Source organism: Hemicordylus capensis, chromosome 2 (genome assembly GCF_027244095.1).
Source record: "Hemicordylus capensis ecotype Gifberg chromosome 2, rHemCap1.1.pri, whole genome shotgun sequence".
NCBI lineage: Eukaryota > Metazoa > Chordata > Lepidosauria > Squamata > Cordylidae > Hemicordylus > Hemicordylus capensis.
In genome coordinates this window covers 211,908,469-211,932,550 of record NC_069658.1, presented here as the reverse complement: position 1 = coordinate 211,932,550, position 24,082 = coordinate 211,908,469, and the positions used below count along the sequence as shown (strand labels likewise).

The 24,082-nt window shown below is 48.8% G+C and overlaps 1 protein-coding gene across 8 annotated transcripts in view; it reads left to right on the top strand.

Annotated features, from left to right (window-relative positions):
* Positions 1-24,082, top strand: part of TCF3 (transcription factor 3) — a 98,377-nt gene that overhangs the window by 38,093 nt on the left and 36,202 nt on the right. For 5 of the 8 annotated variants that reach the window (XM_053295954.1, XM_053295956.1, XM_053295951.1 and 2 more), the window contains exons 4-6: positions 13,659-13,732; positions 14,214-14,310; positions 21,693-21,757. In XM_053295954.1, the coding sequence (XP_053151929.1) occupies positions 13,659-13,732; positions 14,214-14,310; positions 21,693-21,757 (236 nt within the window). The remainder of the gene's footprint in view (positions 1-13,658; positions 13,733-14,213; positions 14,311-21,692; positions 21,758-24,082) is intronic. The other 3 variants (XM_053295958.1, XM_053295953.1, XM_053295957.1) reach the window with 1 other exon arrangement.

Genomic DNA, 24,082 nt, shown 5'->3' with positions numbered 1-24,082 from the left:
TAGTAGGCTGTAATCCACGAAAGCTTCAGTGCACACCTCAGTCTTGAAGGTGCTGTAGGACTCTTTGAGGTTCTTGCGGAGAGAGTCCCTCCCCCGAAGACCCATACGAAGATCTGAAAACGGCGAACTGTGGTTTTGCAAAATAAATGTTGGGCTGAGTCTATGGGGCCGTGGATGCCTTGGTGGAATCAGTAGGATTAAGAAGTGGTGTCTCCACTTTCCATAAGCTGTTGGTAAGGTTTGGAGGCAAAACTTTTCGTTTGCAAGGAAAGCCCTCTGTGGTTAGTATTTCCCACATCTTGCCCTACCAAGGGCTGGCTGGACCAAGACGGCTTTCGTGAGTGCAAGGGTGCACGTGGGGCCCACAGCTCACACACGCTCCTGAAGGTGAAGGAGAAAGCTTTGCATGAGCGCTATAGCTTTGTCCTCAGGAAGAGATCAGAGCCCCTCTTTGTTGTGGCAACTGCAGTTTTAAAAAATAGCCCTCAAAACAAAGGGCTTAGGCAGGAGGAGTTTCCATCCGTTTTGAAGGGGGCAGGTGGCGGCGAAGGAACACTTTGTTTAAGGAAGAAAGGGGGGGCTCTCTTGTGTTTGCGCAGCCCGCCCCCTCTTCCTCGCACGGAACAATTCTCCTTATCTCTTTCCTGTGCTGTGAGTCACCGTCTGGCTGGCGAAGCTTTGCTCACCGGAAACGGCCCTTGGATCCCGACTCCTTGTGGCTGAGCCCTCTGATATGTTGGAGCTAGCAGTGGGGACGCCTGTGGGTTGGTAGAGCTGGTGAGGGGGTCGCGGCTTGAGCCCACGACTGCAGAGGGGTGTGGCAGTCCTCCTCCTTCCCTGGAAAGTCTTTGACCCAACCACCTAATCCCTTTCCTCTGTTGCCACTGAGACTTAGTGCATTCCAGATGAAATAATTGCCGGTTCTTCCCCTGTTTTCCTCCCTTGGGCCAGTTTTTTAGATTGCTAGCAAGCCCCTTGGGGCAGAGACCTGCCTTCTCACACTTCTAGGCAGAGTGCTGTGCAAAGAGAAGATGCGGTATCAATAAACAAATAGTCAAAGCTGGCTGTTCTGTTTGCATTTCTTTTTATCCCACCCTTCAAGGAGGTCAGGTTTCCTTTGGTGGCATTTTCTCCTCTTGTATCCTCACGACCACCTTTTGAGGGAGCTCAGGCTGAGAGAAGGTGGCCCATGGGCCGGTTGCTATGTGGCCTTGAGGGGGTGAGAAGGGTCTGGAGCTGGCCTCTCTCAGGTTTAAGGAGAGGAGAGCTGGTCTAGGAGTGGAGAGTTGGTCTTGTGGTAGCAAGCATGACTTGTCCCCTTTGCTAAGCTGGATCCACCCTGGCTGCATATGAATGGGAGACTAGATGTGTGAGCACTGTAAGGGATTCCCCGTAGGGGATGGAGCCACTCTGGGAAGAGCATCTAGGTTCCAAGTTCCCTCCCTGGCAGCATCTCCAAGATAGGGCTGAGAGACATTCCTGCCTGCAACCTGGGAGAAGCCGCTGCCAGTCTGTGAAGACAATACTGAGCTAGATGGACCAAAGGTCTGACTCGGTATATGGCAGCTTCCTATGTCCCTAACACTCTGAATGCCTACGCTTTGCCCAGGGGTTTCTTTCTCCGCCTGCTGTAGGTTCTGCTTTTACAGAACCTCCTCCCATGTGCGCTTCTGAAGTTGGGAGTGTTGGGAAACTGACCAGGGCAGTGAATCCGGAGTGGCTGCTCCTTCGTTTAGCACCTTCAGACTCCGGAAGTGCTTGGCCATGTCAGCTAGCGGAGGCACAGAGGGTGCCATGGAAAGGAAGCCGGGCCCTGGTGCCTTGCAACGATGCACGTGCATGGAAATGCATACCCTCTTAAGTTGAGGTGGAGCTCTCTTTGCATTCCCATTTTCTGGGATCTAGCCATGGGCCAGGGTGGTAACACTCCACCCCATCCCACATGCATGCTTTCTTGCGCGTGCACGCACACACACACATGCACGCATCAGGGTTGGTTCTGTCCTTTTAAAAAAAACAAAACCCTGATTTTATTGTGTTGTTTAAACCCCCCCTCCCCCTCCCTTTTCAGTGCAGTTCCTTTTGGATTCTTTGTTTGCTCACCGTTAGGCCCTTTGTTTTTACAGCTGCCGGGAAGTGTTTGGGGCATATGAGTTTTTTATTTTATTTTCTTCCCCCTTTGCCTTTCTCTGGGCACCCCCTCTCATCATCTCCTCACCCCTCCCCTGATGAACAGATTGCGTTTATGTTCCTCGGTTCTTTGTTACCCAGAGATGAACCTTCTCGGGCCTTTCCCACCCCCCTCGCTCTTTAAAAACGTCAACAATGACCAAACTTCTCTCGTGGGAGGCTCTTCCATCAATGCGCGAGTTTCCTGCAGTCCCTTATGGGACTGCCTTTCTGCCGCAGTTGCCCATCCACAGCTGAAAGATTCAGCAGTTCTTTCCTGGGAGGGAAGAATACACAGCCTGTGTAGTTCTGCAATGGAGAATAAAAACTTCAGTCCTCCAGAGCAGAAAGTTTTGGCCAGAGTGTCCTCTGCAACATCCTCTTGCTCAAGGCGAAAGGACTATGGGATTTTCTGCTCAGTGTGAGGGCAAACCAGAGAGGGCAAGGGTTAATCGTCATTCAGCAAAAAAGTACAGCCAGAAATTTAATGGCTCTTGTTCTGAAAAAGGAGCTGTGGATGTGTGAATTAGAAGGGATTGTGTTACTCACCTTTTGACTAAGGTTACCAGGTGGTTGTTTCAAACAAACAAACAAACAAACAAAAATCCCCATCACCTGGTCAGTAAGCGGGCGCACGATCAGGCTAAGGAGTGGTTTGGAGTGGTTAGCCCATGAAGTCTGGCTCAAAAGCAGCAATAGTTGGGTTTTGATAGGTCAGAGGGAGGAACCTGCTTGGTCAGTGGGAGGAGTCTATTCAGAGAGAAAAAACCAACTCTCCATTTCTGGCTCCAAGCATCTGCTTCAACAAAATATCTGAAGCAGAACCAGGAAAGCAATACTGAATAAGCAAATAAAATTCCTGATGATTTCAAACTGGATTTTCAGATTTTGGTGGGTGACATTGTTGTTCCTCCCCTGTATGCACACAAACGCTGATCCCATTCTGCATTTATCCCTCCTCCAAACCTCTTTCTTTCTTTCTTTTTAAAAAAATGCTTTTGATCTTGATCAAGGAATATCCAGAAATTCCTGAACTGTAACGCCTTGCAAAACGGAAGAATTAACAGCTGCTGAATTGCTGTTGTTGGCTTTTTAAATGTCTTTCTTGGGGGGGGGTCTTTTAAAGTCAAATATATTTATTTATATCCTGGAGTGTGCATGTGGGAGTGTGTGGCAAAATGAGATTTGTTTCCCTTAATGGAATGGAGGAGGGCAAGTGAGAGAAGCCCACCCCCCAAAACTCCCACATCAACAGTTTCTCTCCAGGCAATATTTCTCCCTGAGGGTTCCCCCTGAAATTTCTGCACACTCAGCAATCCTAGATGTCCTAAACCGAGGCACAGAGAGAGGTTTTCCTGGAAGACTCTCTGGATGGGCTCTCTCTGACCCATTTCATTAGCCTTATGCTTATGATGAGAATTCCGGTGGCTTTCTATTTTTTCAGAATTTAGGATGTGATTTGTAGTCAAGGCTGTGTTTATATAACTAACTGCCTGAAGCTATCTTGAATGGTTGTTTACATATTTGTTTGGATTGTGTGGCTCTTCTTAAACGTAACAAAAATATAAGGTGGGAGAAGAATTGTGTCTCATTTGTGTATAAAAATATTTCTTCCTGTTTACCTATAGAAGACTCTCGGTTCACCCCAGGCGAGTGGCTGTCTCATACCTATGTTTTAAACCTGGTGATGTACAGCTCTGTCCTAGGTGTATTGACTTGAAAGTAGTTTCACAGAGTTCAGTAGAGCTTATTCTCAAGTAAACATCCATACGATTGCAGCATTTGATCCTTTCGGTTGTTGTTTGTAAATTTCCTTGACATGGGTTTAAAGACTTGCCCAGATTTTACCCTTTCTCCTGGAGAGCTCCCATCTTTTTGTGTGCACAATGGGAGCCAGGAGTCGACATTGACTCGATGGCACACTCCTGGCTCCCACAGAGCCCTGTGGTTGTCTTTGGTAGCATACAAGAGGAGTTTACCATTGCCATCTCCCATGCAATAAGAGATGATGCCTTTCAGCACCGTCCTATATTGCTGCTGCCCCATATAGGTGTTTCCCATACCAGCGGGGATTCGAACCTGCAACCTCTGGCTTGCACATTTCCCCGCTGTGCCATTAGTGGCTGCACAATCAGTGTAGCTGCATTTAGAATATATGGTGCATAAGCTTAGGTTGCAAAAGAGCTGGGGATACTGCAACCCAAATGATGAGGAGGCTGGAGCACCTTCCCTTTGAGGAACCACCATGATGTTTGGGGCATTTCACTTTAGAAAACCAGTGTTTCATAAGTGATGAATGGGATAGGAGTCTGTAAAATTGTGAAAACAACTGTAGGAAGGGAATTTATTCTTGCTGGAGCTTTGTGCTGCCTCTTCCTACTCCGCCCCAAACATATCTTGGGCAGAGGCATTTTCTGTGGTGGAGCATTTTATTTATTTATTTATTTATTTATTTATTTATTTATTTATTTATTTTATTCGATTTCTATACCGCCCTTCCAAAAAATGGCTCAGGGCAGTTTACACAGAGAAATAATAAATAAATAAGATGGATCCCATTCCCCAAAGGGCTCACAATCTAGAAAGAAACACAAGATAGACACCAGCAGCAACCACTGGAGGGATGCTGTGCTGGGGGTGGATAGGGCCAGTTACTCTCCCCCTGCTAAATAAAGAGAATCACCACGTTCAAAGGTGCCTCTTTGCCAAGTTAGCAGGGGTAACTGCTAACTTGTTAACTGCCAAGTTAACAGGCATATGCTGTTTTGATGCAGAGAAGAGTGAATAGAGAGAAGACCTTTTTCCTTCTCCTGCAAAAGTAGAGTTTAGGGCCCCCCAATGAAACTGACTGGCAGTCAGTTTAGCAGGCAGACAAAATGATGTCCTTCATCTTGCCACACACAGTTTATCTATGGAACCCCCTGCCACAAGATGTGGCTGCAGCCAACTTGCTTAATTGGCATTTAAAGACCTTTAGATAAATTCATGGAGGCCTGTCAGTGGCAATTAGGCATTTGCCCTATCCATTCCCTGCAAAACATCCCTCCAGGGCCTGTTGCTGGTGTCTATCTTATGTTTCTTTTTTAGATTGTGAGCCCTTTGGGGACAGGAAAGGAAAGTGTGCTAGTGAGTCAGTGTCTACTCCTGGCGCCCACAGAACCCTGTGGTTGCCTTTGGTAGAATACACGAGAGATTTACCATTGCCTCCTCCCTCACAGTATGAGATGATGCCTTTCAGTATATTCCTATATTGCTGCTGCCCGATATAGGAGTTTCCCATAGTCTGGGAAACACACTAGTGGAGATTTGGACCAACAGCCCCTGCTCTCTAGGCAGGTTACTTCCCCGCTGCGCCATTAGGTGTCTTTGGGGACAGAGAGCCATTTTATATTTTATTTTATTTTATTTTATTTTATTTTATTTTGGTCTATGTAAAACGCTTTGGGAACTTTTGTTGGAAAGTGATAAATAAATATTTGTCATCTTCATATGATGGCTGAATGGAGCCTCCAGGTGCAGAGGCAGTCTACCTCCGAACACTGCTTGCTGGGAGGCAGCAGTGGGAGAGGGGTATTGCCTTCATGCCCTGCTTGTCTGCTCCTCTGGGGGTATCTAGGTGGCCATTGCGTGGGGCTCCCCTACCCATATTTTCCTCATAAAGTGCATGCGTTCAGGCAGAGCTTGATGCGGCAGGGAGATGATGCCAGGGAGGGCACCTGGAACCTTCTGCATGCAAGCAGGCAGATGCTCTTCCCAGAGTGGCCCCACCCCCCTTCTTATGGCTACTAGTCTGGTGGCTATAGGCCAGTCTAAGAGGCAGGATGCCTCTAAATACCAGTTGCAGGGGGGAGTCACAGCAAGAGAGAGGGCATGCCCCTTTCAACTCCTGCCTGTAGGCTCCCAGCAGCATCTGGTGGGCCACTGCCGAAAGAGTATGCTGGACTAGACGGGCCTCCTTGGGCCTGATCCAGCAGGGCTGTTCTTAGGTTCTTGTGTTCTAAGTTTCTTCTTTCCGTTGTGAGCCCTTTGGGGACAGGGGACCACCTTATTTATGTGTTACTTTATTTTTCTATGTAAACCACTTTGAGAACTTTGGTTGAAGAGTGATATATAAATATTTGAAGTAGTAATAGTAGAAGAAACAGGTCTGGATCAGTCAGTTTGATTTTCCTCTTGCAAAATACAGTTGAGAGTAGCAACGATGGTCTTGGCGTGCCTGTCTGGCCGCAGGAGGACTGTAACCTCTTTTCTGGTGGGTGGAAAAACAACTTTGCCACTCTGGACTAAAGCTAATTACCAGTCGACTAATTTTATTGATTTTCCCAATCTCGCTCAGCAGTTTCCTTCTCGGAGGCTGATTCCCAGCCCGATTAGGCCCCAAAGAGGCTTAATATGGAAGTGTTTATCATGACAGCCTTCTGTCACCTCCGTTTCAAATCAAATTACCACACCGCCAGCTCGGTCCCTGCCTCCTTTTTAAAACGGGTATCTGGACGGCCAGGGACGTCCCTTGCCCCCAAAGGGATGCTGAGGTGGGGTTTCACTTCAGAACATTTACTGTGAGCCTCCAAGGTTAATAAAATCCACGGCTGCTGCACTCTGTGCGCCAACCCTGGGTGCACAGCCCCCAAGGATGAAGGTGTGCTAGGAGGTATCAGCAGCTTGGTTCCTGCCCCGAGGTGCATACATTCAGCCTGAAGAGCGGGAGTAGATTCTGGGGCATGTGTTTGTGTTTTGTAGTGCAAGGCAAAGTGTCATTGGTTCTCTGGGTCAGCTGACCGGCTGCTGAGTCATCAGAGCTTGGTGAGGGCGGAGCAAAGACGAGGCTTACTGGATCTGCACTACTGTCTTTGGCCATCAGCCTGGGGTGGCGCTCATGAGCAGGCAGTCCTTTGGCTTGGTTCAAGTCCTGTCTCCTTCTGCGAAGCTACCTCGGCGATGCAGGGGCCCTGGAGTTTGGCTGCTGGGGTCGCTACTTAGTCCAAACGTGCTCAGAAATCTTCATAAGTGATGCAAATTGTGGTGGGTGGCTAGAAACTTTGGTGTTTTTTTTTAAATGAAAACAGAGATTCACAGGAAGTAGCCTCTCACTCCTAATACCGCACAGGTAGCAGCTTTCTGTCCTCCCACAGACTACAGCTCGTACACAGCCCTGATCTCCATCTCTTCTTTCTGTGGGAGCAAATATTTCAAGGGTCACGCAAAACCAGTCTTCCCTGTAACAGGGATTTGAAGACGTTGACTACAACTCCCATTATCCCATATGTATTGTTTATTTTTCTGTGTAATCCGCTTTGTGAACTTTGGTTGAAGAGTGGTATTTAAATATTCTTCTTTGTTGTTGTTGTCGTCGTCGTAGTAGTAGTAATCCCCAGCTGCAATGGCCTTCTCTGTAGCTACGGAATGCGCTCCCGGCAGAAATCCGTCGCTTGAGTTCATTGTTGGCCTTCAGGAGAGCCCTTAAAACCTCTGTTTGGCCCGGCCTTCCAGAGTCTTTATACCCTTTTAAATGTTGTAATTGTTAATGGTTTTAAACTGTTTTTAAAACTGTATTTGTATTGATTGTGTTTAAAATGACCAATGTGCGGGTTTTATTTTTGCTGTTGTGCAGCACCCAGAGCCGTTTGGATGGGGCAGTATAGAAGTGTAGATAATAGTAATGACGACCTTTGGCCATTGCAGCTGGGGATTATGGGAGTTGTAGTCAGCCACATCTGGGAATCCCTGTCGCAGGGAACACTGCCCAAAACCCTCCTTCCTGTGTCTAAAGCCAGTCAATCGTGAAAGCCAAGTAGAATGTTCCCTTGCCAGCTGGCCATGTGCTTCTTTTCCTGGCCTACCACCCTCTTGGAAGCATTGGGAAGTTCAGCAATGGATTTGGGCAGATTATTTTTACCTGATGTGCTGGGAGCATCCGACTGAAATGGCTTGGCCGTTCTGTGCGTGCTTGCGTGCACACGCTCTGGCACAAAAACCCTTAAATGAAGCGCGCGGGGGGGGGGGGAGACCGTTCCCTCTTCCTGACAGCTATATCTTACACTATTAGTACATTTTAATTAGAACATGAGCTGGAGATGCTTTATGAATATTCATGATTGGGGTTATTAAAATGCATAATTAATCTGTGGGGTTTCTATTTCTCTCTCTCTCTCTCTCTCTCTTCCTCCCCCCCCATCCCCATTTTAATAACTCTATTAATGGAACAGGGCCGGGCGAGGAGACAGTTTGGGAGCTGCAAGGACCCTCTTTCTGCCCCTTCTAGATGGGGGAATATCATCTTTGTCTTGATGGCTGCAGCTTGCCAGAGAGAAGGCATACACATTAACGTGCAAATATATATGAATCATCTCAGTGTTTGGTCGGGGCAGTTTGCCCTCCCCATTCTCTGCAGGGCCCATGAGTGCAGGCAGGCAGAAATCTGATGTGTTCAGGACGGGCAGCTGGGGCAGACCCTGGGAGAGTAACTTCGGGGAATTATGCAAATAATGCCAGAGTCTGACTTTTACCCAGACTAAAACCTTCAGATCAGAATGAAGAGGCTACCAAGGGGGTGGAGCCACCCTGGGCCCGACCGTCGTCTTCTCCCTCCACTCAACCCAACATCTGACCACCAGATTTCTGGGTTCAACCTGAAGTTTGAGGATTTTAACTTTCTCTTCACGGGGCTTTCTGGGGAAGGAGTTAAATCTCCAGAAGCGGGGAGAACCCAAGAATTTTCTTCTCCCCCACCCCCATTTTAGGGTCATAGGAAGCGGCCATAATACTGAGTCAGACCCTTGGTCCATCTAGCTCAGTATTGTCTACACAGACTGGCAGCAGCTTCTCCAAGGTTGCAGATCTCTCTCATCCCTCTCTTGGAGATGCTGCCAAGGAGGAAACTTGAAACCTTCTGCTCTTCCCAGAGCGGCTCCATCCCCTGAGGGGAATATCTGACAGTGCTCACACTTCTAGTCTCCCATTCATATGCAACCAAGGTGGACCCTGCTTAGCTAAGGGGACAAGTCGTGCTTGCTACCACCAGACCAGTCCTCCTCTCTTATTTTAAGCTTCTCTCATATATTCTGCTCCCAGACTGGGTATCTCCCCCCCCACACACACACACCCCTCCACCACCGCTCCAACCTCTTTGCTTGGGAGACAAGTGATTAAGAATAAGAGGACGACTCTGAGGTAGGCAAATTGATGGATTTCTGAATGCACCTAAGAAAGAGGGCAGTAGTTCTGTGCTGGAGTGTGTGGGTGTTTTTTTGTTTTGTTTTGTTTTTTAAAAATCCCCCCTCCTCTCTCTCTTGCTTCTTCTTCTTTTTTTAATAAAGAAAAAATAAAGTGGCACCTGGCTGCACCTCCAGCTCTTCCAAGGTCACCTGTTTCCAGGTCTGCCCCAGGGTCTTGGGAGACCCACTCACCCAATAGCCAGGGCCACCGAGGCACAGACCAGGAATTCAAAGATCCACTTGTGATCCACTTGTGGAACTCTCTGCCACAGGATGTGGTGACAGCCGACAACCTGGATGGCTTTAAGAGGGGTTTGGATAACTTCATGGAGGAGAGGTCTCTCAATGGCTACTAGTCGGAGGGCTGTGGGCCACCTCCAGCCTCAAGGGCAGGGTGCCTCTGAGTACCAGTTGCAGGGGAGTAATGGCAGGAGAGAGGGCATTCCCTCAACTCCTGTCTGAGGCTTCCAGCGGCATCTGGTGGGCCACTGTGCGAGACGGGATGCTGGATTAGATGGGCCTCCTTGGGCCTGATCCAGCAGGGCTGTTCTTATGAAGGGTCGTACCCAGGATGATTTACGTTCACCAGAGACGTGGGAGGAGTGGACGTTCTTTCCGTGCTGGGGAAGGGTGGTGGCTGGTCGTGAGGGATCTGGGCCTTCCACCAACGTCTTGGACAGCTGCCTGCTTCTTTCGTCTTAATGTGTCTGAGGAAGGCCCCTTGTGTCCAGCTCAGGGGAGTTGGGTAGCTGCCAGGACTCAGACCCATAACGGGACCCTGCCTTCTAGTCCGCCCAACTGTCAGGACTCGGACCCATACAAGTCCCGCCCAATGGGACCCTAACCGCCCAGTGCTCTGCTGCTGCAGCAATTGTATTTCTCTGCCTTGTAAATCTGCATTCTGTTAGGGTCCAGCTAAGTCACTACTGGAAGCACACAATGGGGTCCAGCACACTTGGATTTTTTTTTAATTATTAATATTATTATTATTATTATTCAGAAAATAGCAATCCCTCTTCCCCCGCCCCACATAAACACCCACGGCTATGGTGTGCCTTTCTGTTTTGTTTAAATGGTTCCCATCAGCACCAACAGAAGCTCCACCCCACCCAACCCCAGGACAAACAGTTGTAGGGTGGAGCTGATCAAGGCTATAGGAGGGCAGAAGGTTAAAGTTCCCTTTCCCCATGCTGCAGCCCTGGTCTAGGGGTGGGGTGGGGACGGAACCCAGCTTTTATTTACGGCCTAGAAAATAAGCATGCCTGCCCTCGTTGTGTGCTCAGAGCATTGACTGGGCTGGCCCTGTAGATAGAACCAGTCCCAGAGCTGAGGAGCCAGTGAGGATCCCTGCTAACTTGGCAAAGAGGCACCTTTTATCGTGGTGATTCTCTTTTATTTAGCAGGGGGAGAGTAACTGGCCCTCTCCACCCCCAGCACAGGACCTCCAGTGACTGTTGCTGGTGTCTGTCTTGTATTTTTTTTTAGATTGTGAGCTCTTTGGGGACAGGGATCCATCTTGTTTATTTACTTCTCTATGTAAACCGCTTTGGAAACTTTTGAAAAGTGGTATATAAATATTTGTTGCTGCTGCTGCTATCAGTTGATGAAACTGTTAAGAATTCTTGCAGCTGAAATTCAGAGTCTTGAGTGGGGTTTTTTTTAATATAAAGGTTGATTATTATTATTTTTCAAATGCACACTTTAAGGTTGCAAACAATAGGTATTTATATATCATTTCTTTAAAGAGCTATTGTTGATTTTTAAAACGTCGCCTTGAGTGCTTGCCAGTCAGGCGATGAACACATCTGAAAGAATATCATTTTGATGGCATAGATTTGTCTGGATCGTAACAGCCCTCCCGAGGCTCAAGAACACAGAACTGTGTTCGCTCCTGCTGGTCCTTCGCAATCCTTCTCAGGCTTTTCCCTCTCTGTAAGGGCTTCCCACACTGTTGCAATTCAGATTGTAAGCTCTTAGGGGGCAGGGACCTGTTTCCTTTCTTTGCCGGATGGAGATCTCTGGGTGGAAACCTGTGGACAGGGATGCTGCCGTAGACATGATCAGTAATTTGCAAGCGGTTTCTGAATCGGCAACCTTCCTTTTGGTGCGGTTAGGATTTGTTTTGTTTTGTTTTCAGGAAATGCAGATGAATTCTGTTGAGGGCGAGGCAGAGGGGAAATGTACATTAGCAAAGCAAAAGTTATTGTCTGTGGAAGAAGGAACGGGTATCTGCTCACCTCCCTCCCTCTCCCCATAGTATCCAGAGTCGCATTAGCGTCTTGTTCCTCCACCACCCTCAATTCCGCAAAGTAATCACATTGGGGGGAAAATTTTTGATTAGAAAACAAAATCTAAATGAGAGTTATGAATATTCATTAGGTGTGGAGATTAATATGCATAATTATGCAAATTAGACAGCAATTAAACACCAATTCTCCGGGGAAATGATTAACACAAAAGGCTTTGGAATGGAGGCATGCAATTTTGAAAGAAGTTTCTGGTTAAATGAACAGTAAGGGGAGCAGAGGCAGCCGCGGTGTGTTTCCCATAATAATAAGACACTCTGATAGATTAATCTATCTGTGTTTGTGTGTGAGATGCGTGTGTGGGAGCCGTGTTACACTCTTGCAACCCCTCTTGCCCCTAGCTGGTCTTTTAGCTTGCAGTGTGGGGTTTGCCACCAATACAACTTGGGGCCTTTGCTCTAGGTCTGGGGTCCTCTTGTCCTTGGCCTCCAGTTTCTACGGCATGCCTGGCCAGCCACAGAAACCTTTGCTTTTTTTGGATAGAAAGGTGCTCTGCATATCCTTGGGGAAGCATCTCTAACTGCACCAATTTTCTGGTCTCCGTTTCTCCCCTTTTGGCGTATGCTTCGTTAAAAACACATTGTTGGCATGGCAGTCCATCAGGGCTCATTTCCCCCCTGCCCCAGGCACCTAGAAGTTAAACCTTGGGGCTCTGATCCTCTGTGCTCTTACTCTCGAGTGAGGGAGGGGAGAGCTGGTCTTGTGGTAGCAAGCATGACTTGTCCCCTTAGCTAAGCAGGGTCTGCCCTGGTTGCATATGAAAGGGAGACTAGAAGTGTGAGCACTGGAAGAGATTCCCCTTTGGGGATGGAGCTGCTCTGGGAAGAGTATCTAGGTTCGAAGTTCCTTCCCTGACAGCATCTCCAAGATAGGGCTTAGAGAGATTCCTGCCTGCAAACTTGGAAAAGCCGCTGCCAGTCTGTGAAGACAGTCCTGAGCTAGATAGACCAATGGTCTGACTCAGTATATGGCAGCATCCTATGTTCCTGTGAGTAACCGTATGTTGGTTTGCTGCCTCTAAGATCCTACGCAATGATCCCATGGAGCTCAACAAGACATACAGTGTTCCCTCTAACAGGGATTCCCAGATGTTGCTGACTACAATTCCTGGCGTCTCCAGCTGCAGTAGCCTCTGCTCGGGGATTATGGGAGTTGTAGTTAAGAGAGGAGAGCTAGTCTTGTGGTAGCAAGCACGAGTTGTCCCCTTAGATAAGCAGGGTCCGCCCTGGATGCATATGAATGGGAGACTTGATGTGTGAGCACTGTAAGATATTTCCCTTGGGGAGGGAGCCGCTCTGGGGAGAGCATCTAGGCTCCAAGTTCCCTCCTGGGCAGCATCTCCAAAATCGGGCTGAGAGAGATTCCTGCCTGCAACCTTGGAGAAGCCGCTGCTAGTCTGGGTAGACAATACTGAGCTAGATGGACCAAAGGTCTGACTCTGTCTATGGCAGCTTCATATGTTCCTATGTAGTCAACCACATCTGGGAATCCCTGTTAGAGGGAACATTGGAGACATGCAGTGGGACTGACCTAGACGTAAACTTGCAGGGGGCTGCATTGTGAGCAATGGGCAGGTGCATCTGATGTATCATGAATACACATCCTTCTCCCCGACATTCTCATTCTCTGCACACAAGGCTTTTGGTTCCCAAGGGAGATCAGAGGGGCCTGTAGCCCCTCGTCCAAAGCAGTATAGACTCATTTCTGCCACACATATCCAGGCCTTTTGGGGTCTCCCCCCACCGCCACTCCGTGGCCAGATTCATATGGGAATGTCTTTCCTGGACTTTGGGAAAGCAGGAAAAGCTTGCTTTGCTTTGGATGTTTGTCCAAATATTTTTCTTTAATTTGCTCGGGGAAGAGTTGGTTTCTCCTGGCTCTGCCTTTGAAGGTCTCCCTGATTAAAATAATAATAATAATAATAATCCTTTTTTCTTGTTTGTTTTTCCTGGGGTTGTTTTCTTGGTAGGTTTGGACGAGCGGCCGGCTTCGGGTTCCTGGGGAACAGGAGAACAGAATAACTCCACGTTTGACCAAGTCAGGGTAAGGACCAGAGAGAATCTAAACCGGCCACAGAGCAAAACAGGGCCTTAATGCTTCTGTCTGGATCTAGAGTGGTGATTTTGGGGAGGAGGGGAACTCTAGAAACTTCCTGAAAGAGGAGATGGAGAGGATCCTCTCCCTAAGCTGAGACCCTTCCTCTCTTGTGAGCGAGTGCTATCAGCCATGGCCAACCAGAGCTCTCTGGGAAGCCTATGAGAAAAGAACGAAGTAGCCCTTTCGCCTTGCTGGTCTCCAGCCTCTGAGGTGTAGACTGCTTTTGAATGTGGAGGTTCTGTTTTTAGCCTCATAGCCCTTGATAGACCTAAGAATCGCCTTGGTGGGCTGAATCTCAAAGACATGCCTTGATTAGGAAATGTTGGGTGTGTTGGCTGAGAGTCTGTCTTAGCGCCTGACCTGCGGGAGAGCAGACCCATGCCTTCTGACATCTTGGGGGTAAATGTTTCCCATTTAACTTCTTCAGCAGGGCTATGGCGAAACCTCGCATTACAGTGAACACAGGGACCTGCCATCTCATAACAACATATCTTCATCACCATTCCTGGGATCTGGAATAGTAGGTGAGTTCCCCGTTTCAGTCGATCATTTGCTGGGGCAAAATCTCCTCCTCGGTGGGTTTTCTCAGATAGCAGGTTATCTGCAAGGCTTTACTGCGAGTTCAAAGTTGCCCAAAAAACCCAATGCAAAAAGTGGATTATTAAAAAAAAAAAAACCAGACATAAATCGAGCCACACTCTTTAACGGGCAATGAAAAACCTGAATTGTGGGTGAAGTTCTCCCTGATAGTTCTCAGGAATTTGGGAGTAAATTTGGCCGGTATGTGAATGCACACCTCCATTCCCAAGGAGATGCGAACTAAAAGCTGGGTGTGAAAAACTCCCAGGGGTGTCTTAGAGGCAAAAGAGCTTCCAAGATTCAGGAGGGACGAGGAATGGAGTGGAGATGGAACTCTGTGCATGCTCTGGGCTCTTTATCTGTGTGCTAACGCAGAAGCACAGCATGCACACAACCTTGGGCATTAATAATAACTACTAGCTGAACCGGGCGCAGACCATCTGCACCGCTAGTTCACCGCCGCCTTCTTCCACCTCCGCTTCAGCCAGCCAGCCACCCTCTTCCCCGGCCGGCTGCCGCCACCATTTTCTTTTCACACTGGCTAGCCAGCTGACTGCCTTCGCTGCCATTTTATTCCCTCCCACCTGTCCCCGTTGCTATCCGGCAGCTACTTGAACTCTCGTGAGAGCTGCCACACATGGGATTAGCGACAGGTACACGATAGATAGATAGATAGATAGATAGATAGATAGATAGATAGAATAACAAAAAACTTTATTTGCCAGCCGCCCCATAACAAATTGTTAGCGTTGTGCATGCTCCAACTAGAGGACCATTGCCTCCATGAGGGCTGGAAGCTTGTTGGCTCATTAATAATAATGATAATAAGGAAATGCCGAGGAAGCAGAAACTTACAACCAGTGCCACGTAACCTGCTGGGCAGGGTCCGTGTGATCCTGGACCAAAAAACATATCAAGAGGAGCTGGAGCAAAACTCTGCCTCCCAACCCCGCGACTCAATCCTACTGACGTCTCTTGCATTGCTTCATGCGCCGTGGTAATCCTCACAAAGCCTGCGGGGAGGAGTTGGGAGAGCCATCCCTGAGGAGGTAGGGTGGGGGGGAGACGATGGGGCAGAGAGGGGTGTCTGGCTACGATCTCTGTTGTTCCCCCTTCAGTCCTGAATGTGTGTGAGTTGATGAGATCCGAGGTGGGGAGGGGAAGGGAGGGGGTAGCGAAACCCAACGGGGTGGGTGGGAATTGTTTTAACTAGCAAGGAAACCGATAAGCCTGAACCGATCTCTTTCAAGTAATTATTTCTAGCAATTAACTCCTTTTCAGGGCCGGGCTTGCTAATCTAGCCAGCATTGTGAGTGATGAACGTCTCGGACAATAATGCCTTAATCGGTTCACTGTGCATCAGCCCCCACCACTACCACCACCCCCGCACCTTTTCCTCTCTCTAAAATGCTCCTCCCTCCCTCCTCCCCGCACCCTGCTTTAATCTCTGTGACTTAACTCTCCCTCTCCCCCCCCCGCCCCTCCTTCCCCAACCCCGGTCTCCCTGGCCAGGAATGGAATACCTACTAGAATGACTTGATCTGGGATGTATGTTCTTATCTCTCTGGCCCTGTGCAGGGATGAGGTGGCCATGGCTCGTTCTTCTTCACTGTGGTTAAGCATTCACCTCTGGATATTTAAGCACCAGCTGCAAACTAGAATGGGTTGGGAATGATTTTAACCATATTCTTGTTGCCCACGGTTAGCTGTTGTATCTTGGCCCAGCAAACCATGGTTAAGGCAGGCAACAAGCTGGTGTCCTCCTGTAAGCATCTTCCCTACCCCAACCCCTTTCCTGGAAGGACTTGGCTCTGCAAGCTAAACCATGGTCTTGCTGAACATGTGGGTGCTTCAGCAAAGGTTAAGGTGGCGGAACCATGGTTAGCAGTAACTGTGGTTAACTTACCCCAAGCTTGTTGTTCATTCCTCCAACCAGTGTTCCCTGCAACAGGGATTTCCAGATGTTGTTGATTACAGCTCCCAGCATCCCCAGATGCAATGGCCTTGGCTAGGGATTATGGGAATTGTAGTCAACAATATCTGGGAATCCCTGTTACAGGAAACACTGCCTCCAACATGCCTATCCATTGAATTTCTGCTCCCCTACGTGTCGGATGACAAAGATTTGTTTCTAGCCCTCTTCCAAGCACTGTGTGAAACCCTGAACGCAGTTCAGTGCAATGGCTAGCATCTTGGGGGGTTTGAGCTGCTGGGAGAGGTCATCAGCAGTGTTCCCTCTAACAGGGATTCCCAGATGTTGTTGACTACAACTCCCAGCATCCCCAGCTGCAATGGCCTTTGACTGGGGATGCTGGGAGTTGTAGTCAACAACATCTGGGAATTCCTGTTAGAGGGAATACTGGTCATCAGGAGGTCTGGACCGAAGTGTCATCACTATGCTGATGACACTCAGCTCTACCTTTCTCGGACATCGGATACTAAAGAAGCAGTGGATGTACTCAACCAGGGGCTGGAGGCGGTAATGGGCTGGATGTGGGCTAACAAACGGAGGTTAAATCCAGACAAGACAGAGGTGCTGCTGGTCAGTAGAAAAGCCAACTGTGATCGGGTGATTAAACTGGCTATGCATGGGGTTGTACTCCTCTTGAAAGAGCAAGGGGTGTTGCTGGACCCAGCTCTGTTTTGGGATGCTGGGGTGGAGGCGGTGGCCTGGGGTGCCTTTGCACAGCTTCGGCTAGTGCTCCAGCTGCATCCCTTTCTTGAAAAGGCAGGTCTGGCCACAGTTATCCATGCCTTAGTCACATCATGGCTGGATTACTGCAATGTGCTTTATGTGGGGCTGCCCTTGAAGAATATTCACAAACTTCAGTTGGTGCAGAATGCAGCTGCCAGGGTTCTCTCTGCAACTCTTCGCTCGGACCATACTACACCTATTTTGAAAAAGCTGCACCAGCTGCCAGTTAATTTCTGGATCCAACCCTAAGCGCTGGTTTATTACCTTTAAAGCCCTGAACAGCTTGGGCCCCGAATACCTGAAGGACCGCCTGCTCCCAAGGGTTTCTGCCCACCCAACAAGATCGTCAGAGGGGCCTTTGCTCCATGTGCCGACATTGAGAGAGGCTAAACTGTTGTGTACGTGGGACAGGGCCTTCTCTGCTGTTGCCCCTAGGCTCTAGAATGCTCTCCCAGGGAATGTCCACTCTTTGATATATGTGGCTGCTTTTACAAACCAAAGACCTTCTTATTTGTTCAGGCTTCTACCCCTTAAGGGCTGCCAGATCTCTTAGCTCTCCTGTTTCTGTTGGTCCTTTTTTTACAGTTGGTTTTTGTTTCTTTGTTTGGTGGGTTATGGTTTTCTACCGTTTAACTGATTTTTAAGGTTTTAAATGTGATTTTTATGGAGTTCTGTTGTATTTTAACTTTTGTAAACCGCCTTGGGATACCTTATGAAAGACAATATAGAAACTGAACGAACAAGAGGAGAGCTGGACTTGTGGTAGCCAGCATGACTTGTCCCCTTAGCTAAGCAGGGTCTGCCCTGGTTGCATATGAACGGGAGACTAGAAGTGTGAGCACTGTAAGAGATTCCCCTCAGGGGATGGAGCCGCTCTGGGAAGAACAGAAGAAGGTTCCAAGTTCCCTTCCTGGCAGCATCTCCAAGACAGGGCTGAGAGAGATTCCTGCCTGTGACCTTGAAGAAGCCACTGCCAGTCTGTGAAGACAATGCTGAGCTAGATAGACCAATGGTCTGACTCAGTATATGGCTGCTTCCTATGTAAGCTGGAAACCAGGTTCACATCCTCCACTGGTTTCTCTCTCACATGCTCACACCTGCCTTGCCCACCTGACAAGGTTGTTGTTGGGTTAACCTGCCGCTCTGTGCTTTTTGGAGCAAGGTCAAAGGATACATATGCCTAATTAGTTATGCAGTCTTCGCCCCCTGAGAGCTTACAGTTTCTGTGTCTCCCCACCCCATGAAAATGGGCCTCTTTCTCCAGTTAGGAGGGGTTATTATTATTATTATTATTATTATTATTATTATTAAACACATTTGTATACCGCCCAAAACGCAAGTCTCTGGGCAGTTTATTTCCAAATACAAGAGGGCCTGAAGATGGTTCCCTGCCCCAGAGGGCTTGCAGTCTAAAAAGAGACGCAGTGGAGATATCAGAAACAGCTACTGGGACGGAAGCTATGCAGGGTTTAGTGGGGACAGTGCCCTCCCCCTGCTTTAAGTATGAGAGAGCCCCACCCCACCCCACTTGAAAGCATGCCTCTTGGCCCCGTTGGCAGGAGCGATTCCCAAACTGTGTGCCACAAGATGGCTTGAGCTTCTTTCCACTTGAGTCCCTGGAAAACTGCTGCCAGTCAGAGAGGACAATACCGGGCTAGATGGGCCCATGGCCTGACTCAGGCGGCAGCTCTGTATGTTCAATGTTTTGTAGCATTGGAGGCATCTTTGAGCACATTTAATTTGTTGTTGTTGTTTTTAAATGGTGACCCTCATGTTGTGTCTCTCACCTCGATGCCCAATTGATCGGGCGCTTTTCGCCGAGCGTAGGAAGGTAAAGAGAGCGGGAAAGCTCCCGTCCCTCTCTGGCTGAGCTTGCAAATGGGCAATTCTAACTGTGCAGAGGTTACTCACGATGCAAACTCCTACAGCCAGGCAGGCTGGCCTATTCTTCCAAGACTGTAGCTGTCTGGTACCTGCCACAGCCTTCTGGAATGCCGTCGTTTCCCTCCTCCAATTGGGGTCTGATCAGCCTAGTGACGAAACCAGTCGGGGCTATTTTTGTGAGAAGGCGCCCGGGGGGTGGGGGGGTGGCGCGTGTGGCAAATTTAGCTCCTAAACCGCTTTAAAAAAAATTAGGTCAGTTAAAAGATTTTGCCCTGCAACCCTTTTGACCTCCTGTTTACTTAACGCTAAGCTTCTCGCGTAAACTGGGGGGTGTGGGCAGTGGAATGTCTCCTTCCTGTCACGGAATGAAGAGCGCATGGCTTTCGGTGCGCCTTCCCAAGCGGTGCGTGTTTCTGGCCACGGGAGATGCGACGTTACAGGCCACACTGCTAGGAGCATCACGCCGAAGCGGAATATTTCAGCTTGCGACAGGGCCCTGGTTTGATCCAAGCTGCACCTCCCAGGACCCGACGTTGTGCTTTCTCATTCCACGGGCCCGGCTCTCGGGCATGCGCTAACGCCTGCTTCGGAAAGGGCATCATAGAGCGAAGAAAAGGTACCGGAAAAGGCAGGTCAAAATGACGCGAGGTGATCAGAGCGTCCTTTCTGCAAAGGAGACCCCTAAAAATAGATCGGAGGAGTCTGCTCCAGTGTGAGCTAGTAGCTACGATCGTTCAGTGGAGCCTCTGTCTACAAAGGCAGTCTACCAGATTTAGCCATGTAGGCCACCGCTTTCATGGCTAATCAGAGCGTCCGAACAGAGCGTCTTTTCTGCAAAGGAGACCCCTAAAAATAGATCGGAGGAGTCTGCTCCGGTGTGAGCTTGTTGTGAACTAGTCGCTACGATCGTTCAGTGGAGCCTCTGTCTGCAGAGGCAGTCTACCAGAATTAGCCATGTAGGCCACCGGTTTCGTACCTGTTTGGTGTGCTTCGCTGCAGCCACCGGCTGGCTGCAGCCCTGGAGTCCTTTGGACTGATCCAGTGAGTGCTTGGGAAAGTGCAGTGCAGTGGCTAGATCAGGGGTTGGGCAACCTTGGCGCTCCGGTAGTTGGTGAACTACAACTCCCATCATCCCCAGCCATTGGCTGAGAACGATGGGAGTTGTAGTTCAAGAACAGCTGGAGAACCAAGGCTGCCTACCCCTGGGCTGGGCTGTGACAGGACCCCTGCTCAGTTACTTCCCGCTTAGCCCCGAAACCATCTCTCGGGCTGGTTGAAGGATGAAATGTGAGCGCAGAGGAAAGCTGTGTGAAGTCAGACCAAGTGCCTTGAGGACAGGCGGAATCTAGCCTTGGTGGTTTATAAAGCAAGAGTTGTTTATTTCGGGAAAAGGTTTATCAGAGGAGGCGGAATATTATCCATTCATTCATTCATTCTATTTCTATAGCGCCCTTCCAAAAATGGCTCAGGGCGGTTTACACAGAGAAATAATAAATATGGGGAAGGATTATAAGGGGAAAGCAGAGCCTCCAGTTTGCAGGGCAGTCTCGGTTCCCGTCCTCCCAGTGCCTGCGAGTCCCTGTTTTATCCCGATTTCTGCCTGTTAAGGCGGACGTGGTGGATACCTTTTTTTCAGAGCTTGTACACCCAGGGGCTAGAGTTCCTCAGGTGTCTGTTCTCTCTCTCTCTCTCCCTGGGGTCGCTGGAAGTTAAATCTCCGGAGCGCAAGGGGGCCGCAATTGACACAGTCTGTTTCTAGTGCACATGCGTGGGAATGCACAGCCACATAGACGCCAACTATGTGCTTATCTCCCCGCTTCCACCGCACACCCTCTATAGGGATCTATTCAGAATTGCCAAAAATGTTTATAGAGACTTTCCTCGCCGCCCCCCCCAGCATGTGTCTGCATGTGTGTGCATGCGTGTGTGCATGCTGATGTCTCCGAGCTGAGTGTGTTGCATGGAATAAGCGATGCCAACATTTAGGATTTTTATGTTGTAAATGTTTGACTAGCAAAATGGCCACCGTAAGGGCAGGCATATGACAGGCCACCGTTATGACTGTTGGGGTGTGTGTGGCTTATACGTGCAAAGGACTCGGGGGGGGGGGGAGGAATCCAATGTCTTTTTACTTATTTTATTTTTACATTTTATATCCCGCTCTTCCTCCAAGGAGCCCAGAGCGGTGTACTGCGTACTTGAGTTTCTCTTTCACAACAACCCTGTGAAGTAGGTTGGGCTGAGAGAGAAGTGACCGGCCCAGAGTCACCCAGCAAGTCTCATGGCTGAATGGGGATTTGAACTCGGGTCTCCCGGTCCTAGTCCAGCACTCTAGCCACTACACCACGCTGGCTCTTAGAGAGGGTTACAGCAATATCCCAGAATGCAGTGCTCCGCCTGTGGAATATAAGAATGGATGGATGCCATCAGGATAAGTTGGCGTACTACCTTCCCTCTCCTGTGGACCCCAGCCTGTTGTTCTCAATATAGCCCCACCTCCTTATTTGCATAGCCCCACCCATGGTTCTGTTGCTTGGTCACACCTGAGTGTGACAGAATGTTTTAGAATTGGTTTCTCTCTTTCCCTACCCTGGTATAGAAGTTCACCCACCATGTGAATAATGTGTTGTCGTTTTAAAAAGATTCATTATATTGATATGCCACTCTTCCTTGGAAAAAGGTTCCTATGGGACTCCCCGCCACCTTGAAACTTCTGGGATGCTCATGAGCAACTCTCTTTCTTCTTAGGGAAAGGCACTGAAAGAGGTAACTACACATTCGGAAGAGACCCGGGCATGCCGGCACTCAATCAGGTAAAACAAAATAATGTTAATTCAGCATTATTATTATTATTACTCTTGTGGGCTTTTTCAGATTTGGGAGTTTCTCGATCCTGGTAAGCAGGGCACGAAGGTTGCTAGACTTCCCTTGTTTGGTCCTTAGGTACTGCATATGGAGGTGCATGGCTAAGGGCTGTGGATCCTCACCATCTCCTGTCAGTCTGAATCTTTAAAAAAACAAACCAAAAACATTCTAGCTAGTTATCCCCGTACTGAGCAGGGGCATTGGAATAGCAGACTAGGCACTGCCGCATCTTGTGGCAGTGAGTTCTGTAAGGTAATTCCAAATTGTGCTTGAGGTCCTTAATCTCATGCCCATCCATTTCATTGGGTGCCCCCCGAATACTGCTTCTCTTTGGAGGCACCCGATGAATTCAGGGGGCATGAGAGAACTTGCAGCTAAACATTTTCCACCATCGGGGGCACATTTCTGTGGTGTCCTTTTTGCACTGGTTGTGCCAAGAAATTTATTTTTTTTAAGTAGTTGTTTTGTCCTTTTCTTGAGCATTTGGAGGGTTGCTTATTTATTTTCCTTACAACCTTGTGAGATAGGCTAGTATTTCACACACAGCGTGAAACAAATTCGCTTCTGAAATTTGCCGCAGGATGCAGTAATAACCAGCCACTGGCTTTAGATGACTTTGAAAGAGGATATATATATATCAGGCGGTACAGAAATATGGTAAATAAATACGATAAAATTAGACAAACTCATGGAGCGGGTGGAGAGGTCTAAAGGTGGCTATTGAGCCATGATGCTAGATAGAGCCTCCTTGCTCAGCGGCAGTATAAAGTTGTGCTGTCAAGTTGATGTCGACTCGACCACAAAGCCATGTGATTATCTTTGGTAGAATACAGGAGGGGTTTACCATTGCCTCCTCCCCCACAGTATGAGATGAAGCCTTTCAGCATCTTCCTATATTGCCGCTGCCCGATATAGGCATTTCCCATAGTCTGGGAAACATACCAGCAGGGATTCGAACCAGCAACCTCTTGCTCCCTAGGCAAGTGACTTCCGCACTGCACCATTAGGTGGCTTCCCAGCGGCAGTATACCTGGCCTTAAATCAAGATTAGACAAATTCCTAGGAGGAGGAGCTGTAGTTCAATAAAACCTCCCTGTTCAAAGGCACTCTTATTTCTGGATACACAATGCTGGGAACAGTCCGGGAAGGACTTCCAAGTGGCCTCTGGCTGTTCCGTGTTGGAAACGGGAGACTGGGTTGGGAAACAGAGGCGGAGGGAGGGAGGCTTGCACCTGGTGGGTTCTGAACAGGGGCGGAACTGGAAACGGGGACCCGGACGGCACACAGCTCGTTCTCCGAGCTGCGAAGCCGAACCGGCTTCGTGTGAAAGGAGCCCTCCATTTTGTTCACAGGGAACCGATTCCGTGCCTGGTTCACCCCACCCCTTGTCCAGGCTGTGCCGTGCAACAGATATGCCCATGCATGTGGATTTTGTAGCTTTTCAAAAAGCTATCAAGAGAAGAAGAAGAAACAGGGGGGGGGAGGGAGAGGGGGCAAGGAAGCTGTTCAAAAACCCTCAACCAGTTTTGCCGTAATTTCCATCACACGCTCTTTGCTGAGCAGAGGCTGCGTATGCCTCCCGAAACAGCTGTGCGGGCCCAGCGCTTGGAGCCAGAGTGGGTTTAATTTTAAAATAAAAACAGGAAACCTGCCAACCAGCCCTGCAACGTTTTAATTTTACGATTTGGTGTTTGAGGTTTTTTATTATTATTATTTGCTTGAGTGGCAGAAGAGGTGAGAGGTGGGGTGCAAAGTGGTGGTGAGGAACGTTGGATAACAGAATTAAAAAAAACCTTTTTTTAAAAAGCCCACCATCCCGGTTTCCAACAGGGGACAGCCTGGTGCTGCCAGCATGCCCACCAGCTGGGACGAAAGACAGCAGCCCTCCCTGGTATTTGGAGGTGGACTGCCTTTGAACATGGAGGCTCCATTTACTGTTGGGGTTTGCTTTGGTGGGTCGCCTTCCCCACCCCCCACATTTATGCCTTTTTATATTATAAGAACAGGATTAGACCCAAAGGTTCATCTATCCCAGCATTTCTAGGCCCTGTGACTGTGGATAACAGTCTGAAAGATGGCCACCTTGAAAAAATTCAGCTGTGAAAATAGTAAGAACAAGCTTGGAGATATGAAACTGGCTTCTGCTGAGTCATGTTGCTCTCCGCAACCCTGGCCTACCGTATGGGGTGCTGAATGTGGCAGTTCCACTCAGCCGCCCTCTAGTCATTAGAGCTAATTAGAGCCTCCATGTCCCATGGCAGTATATCTCCGTT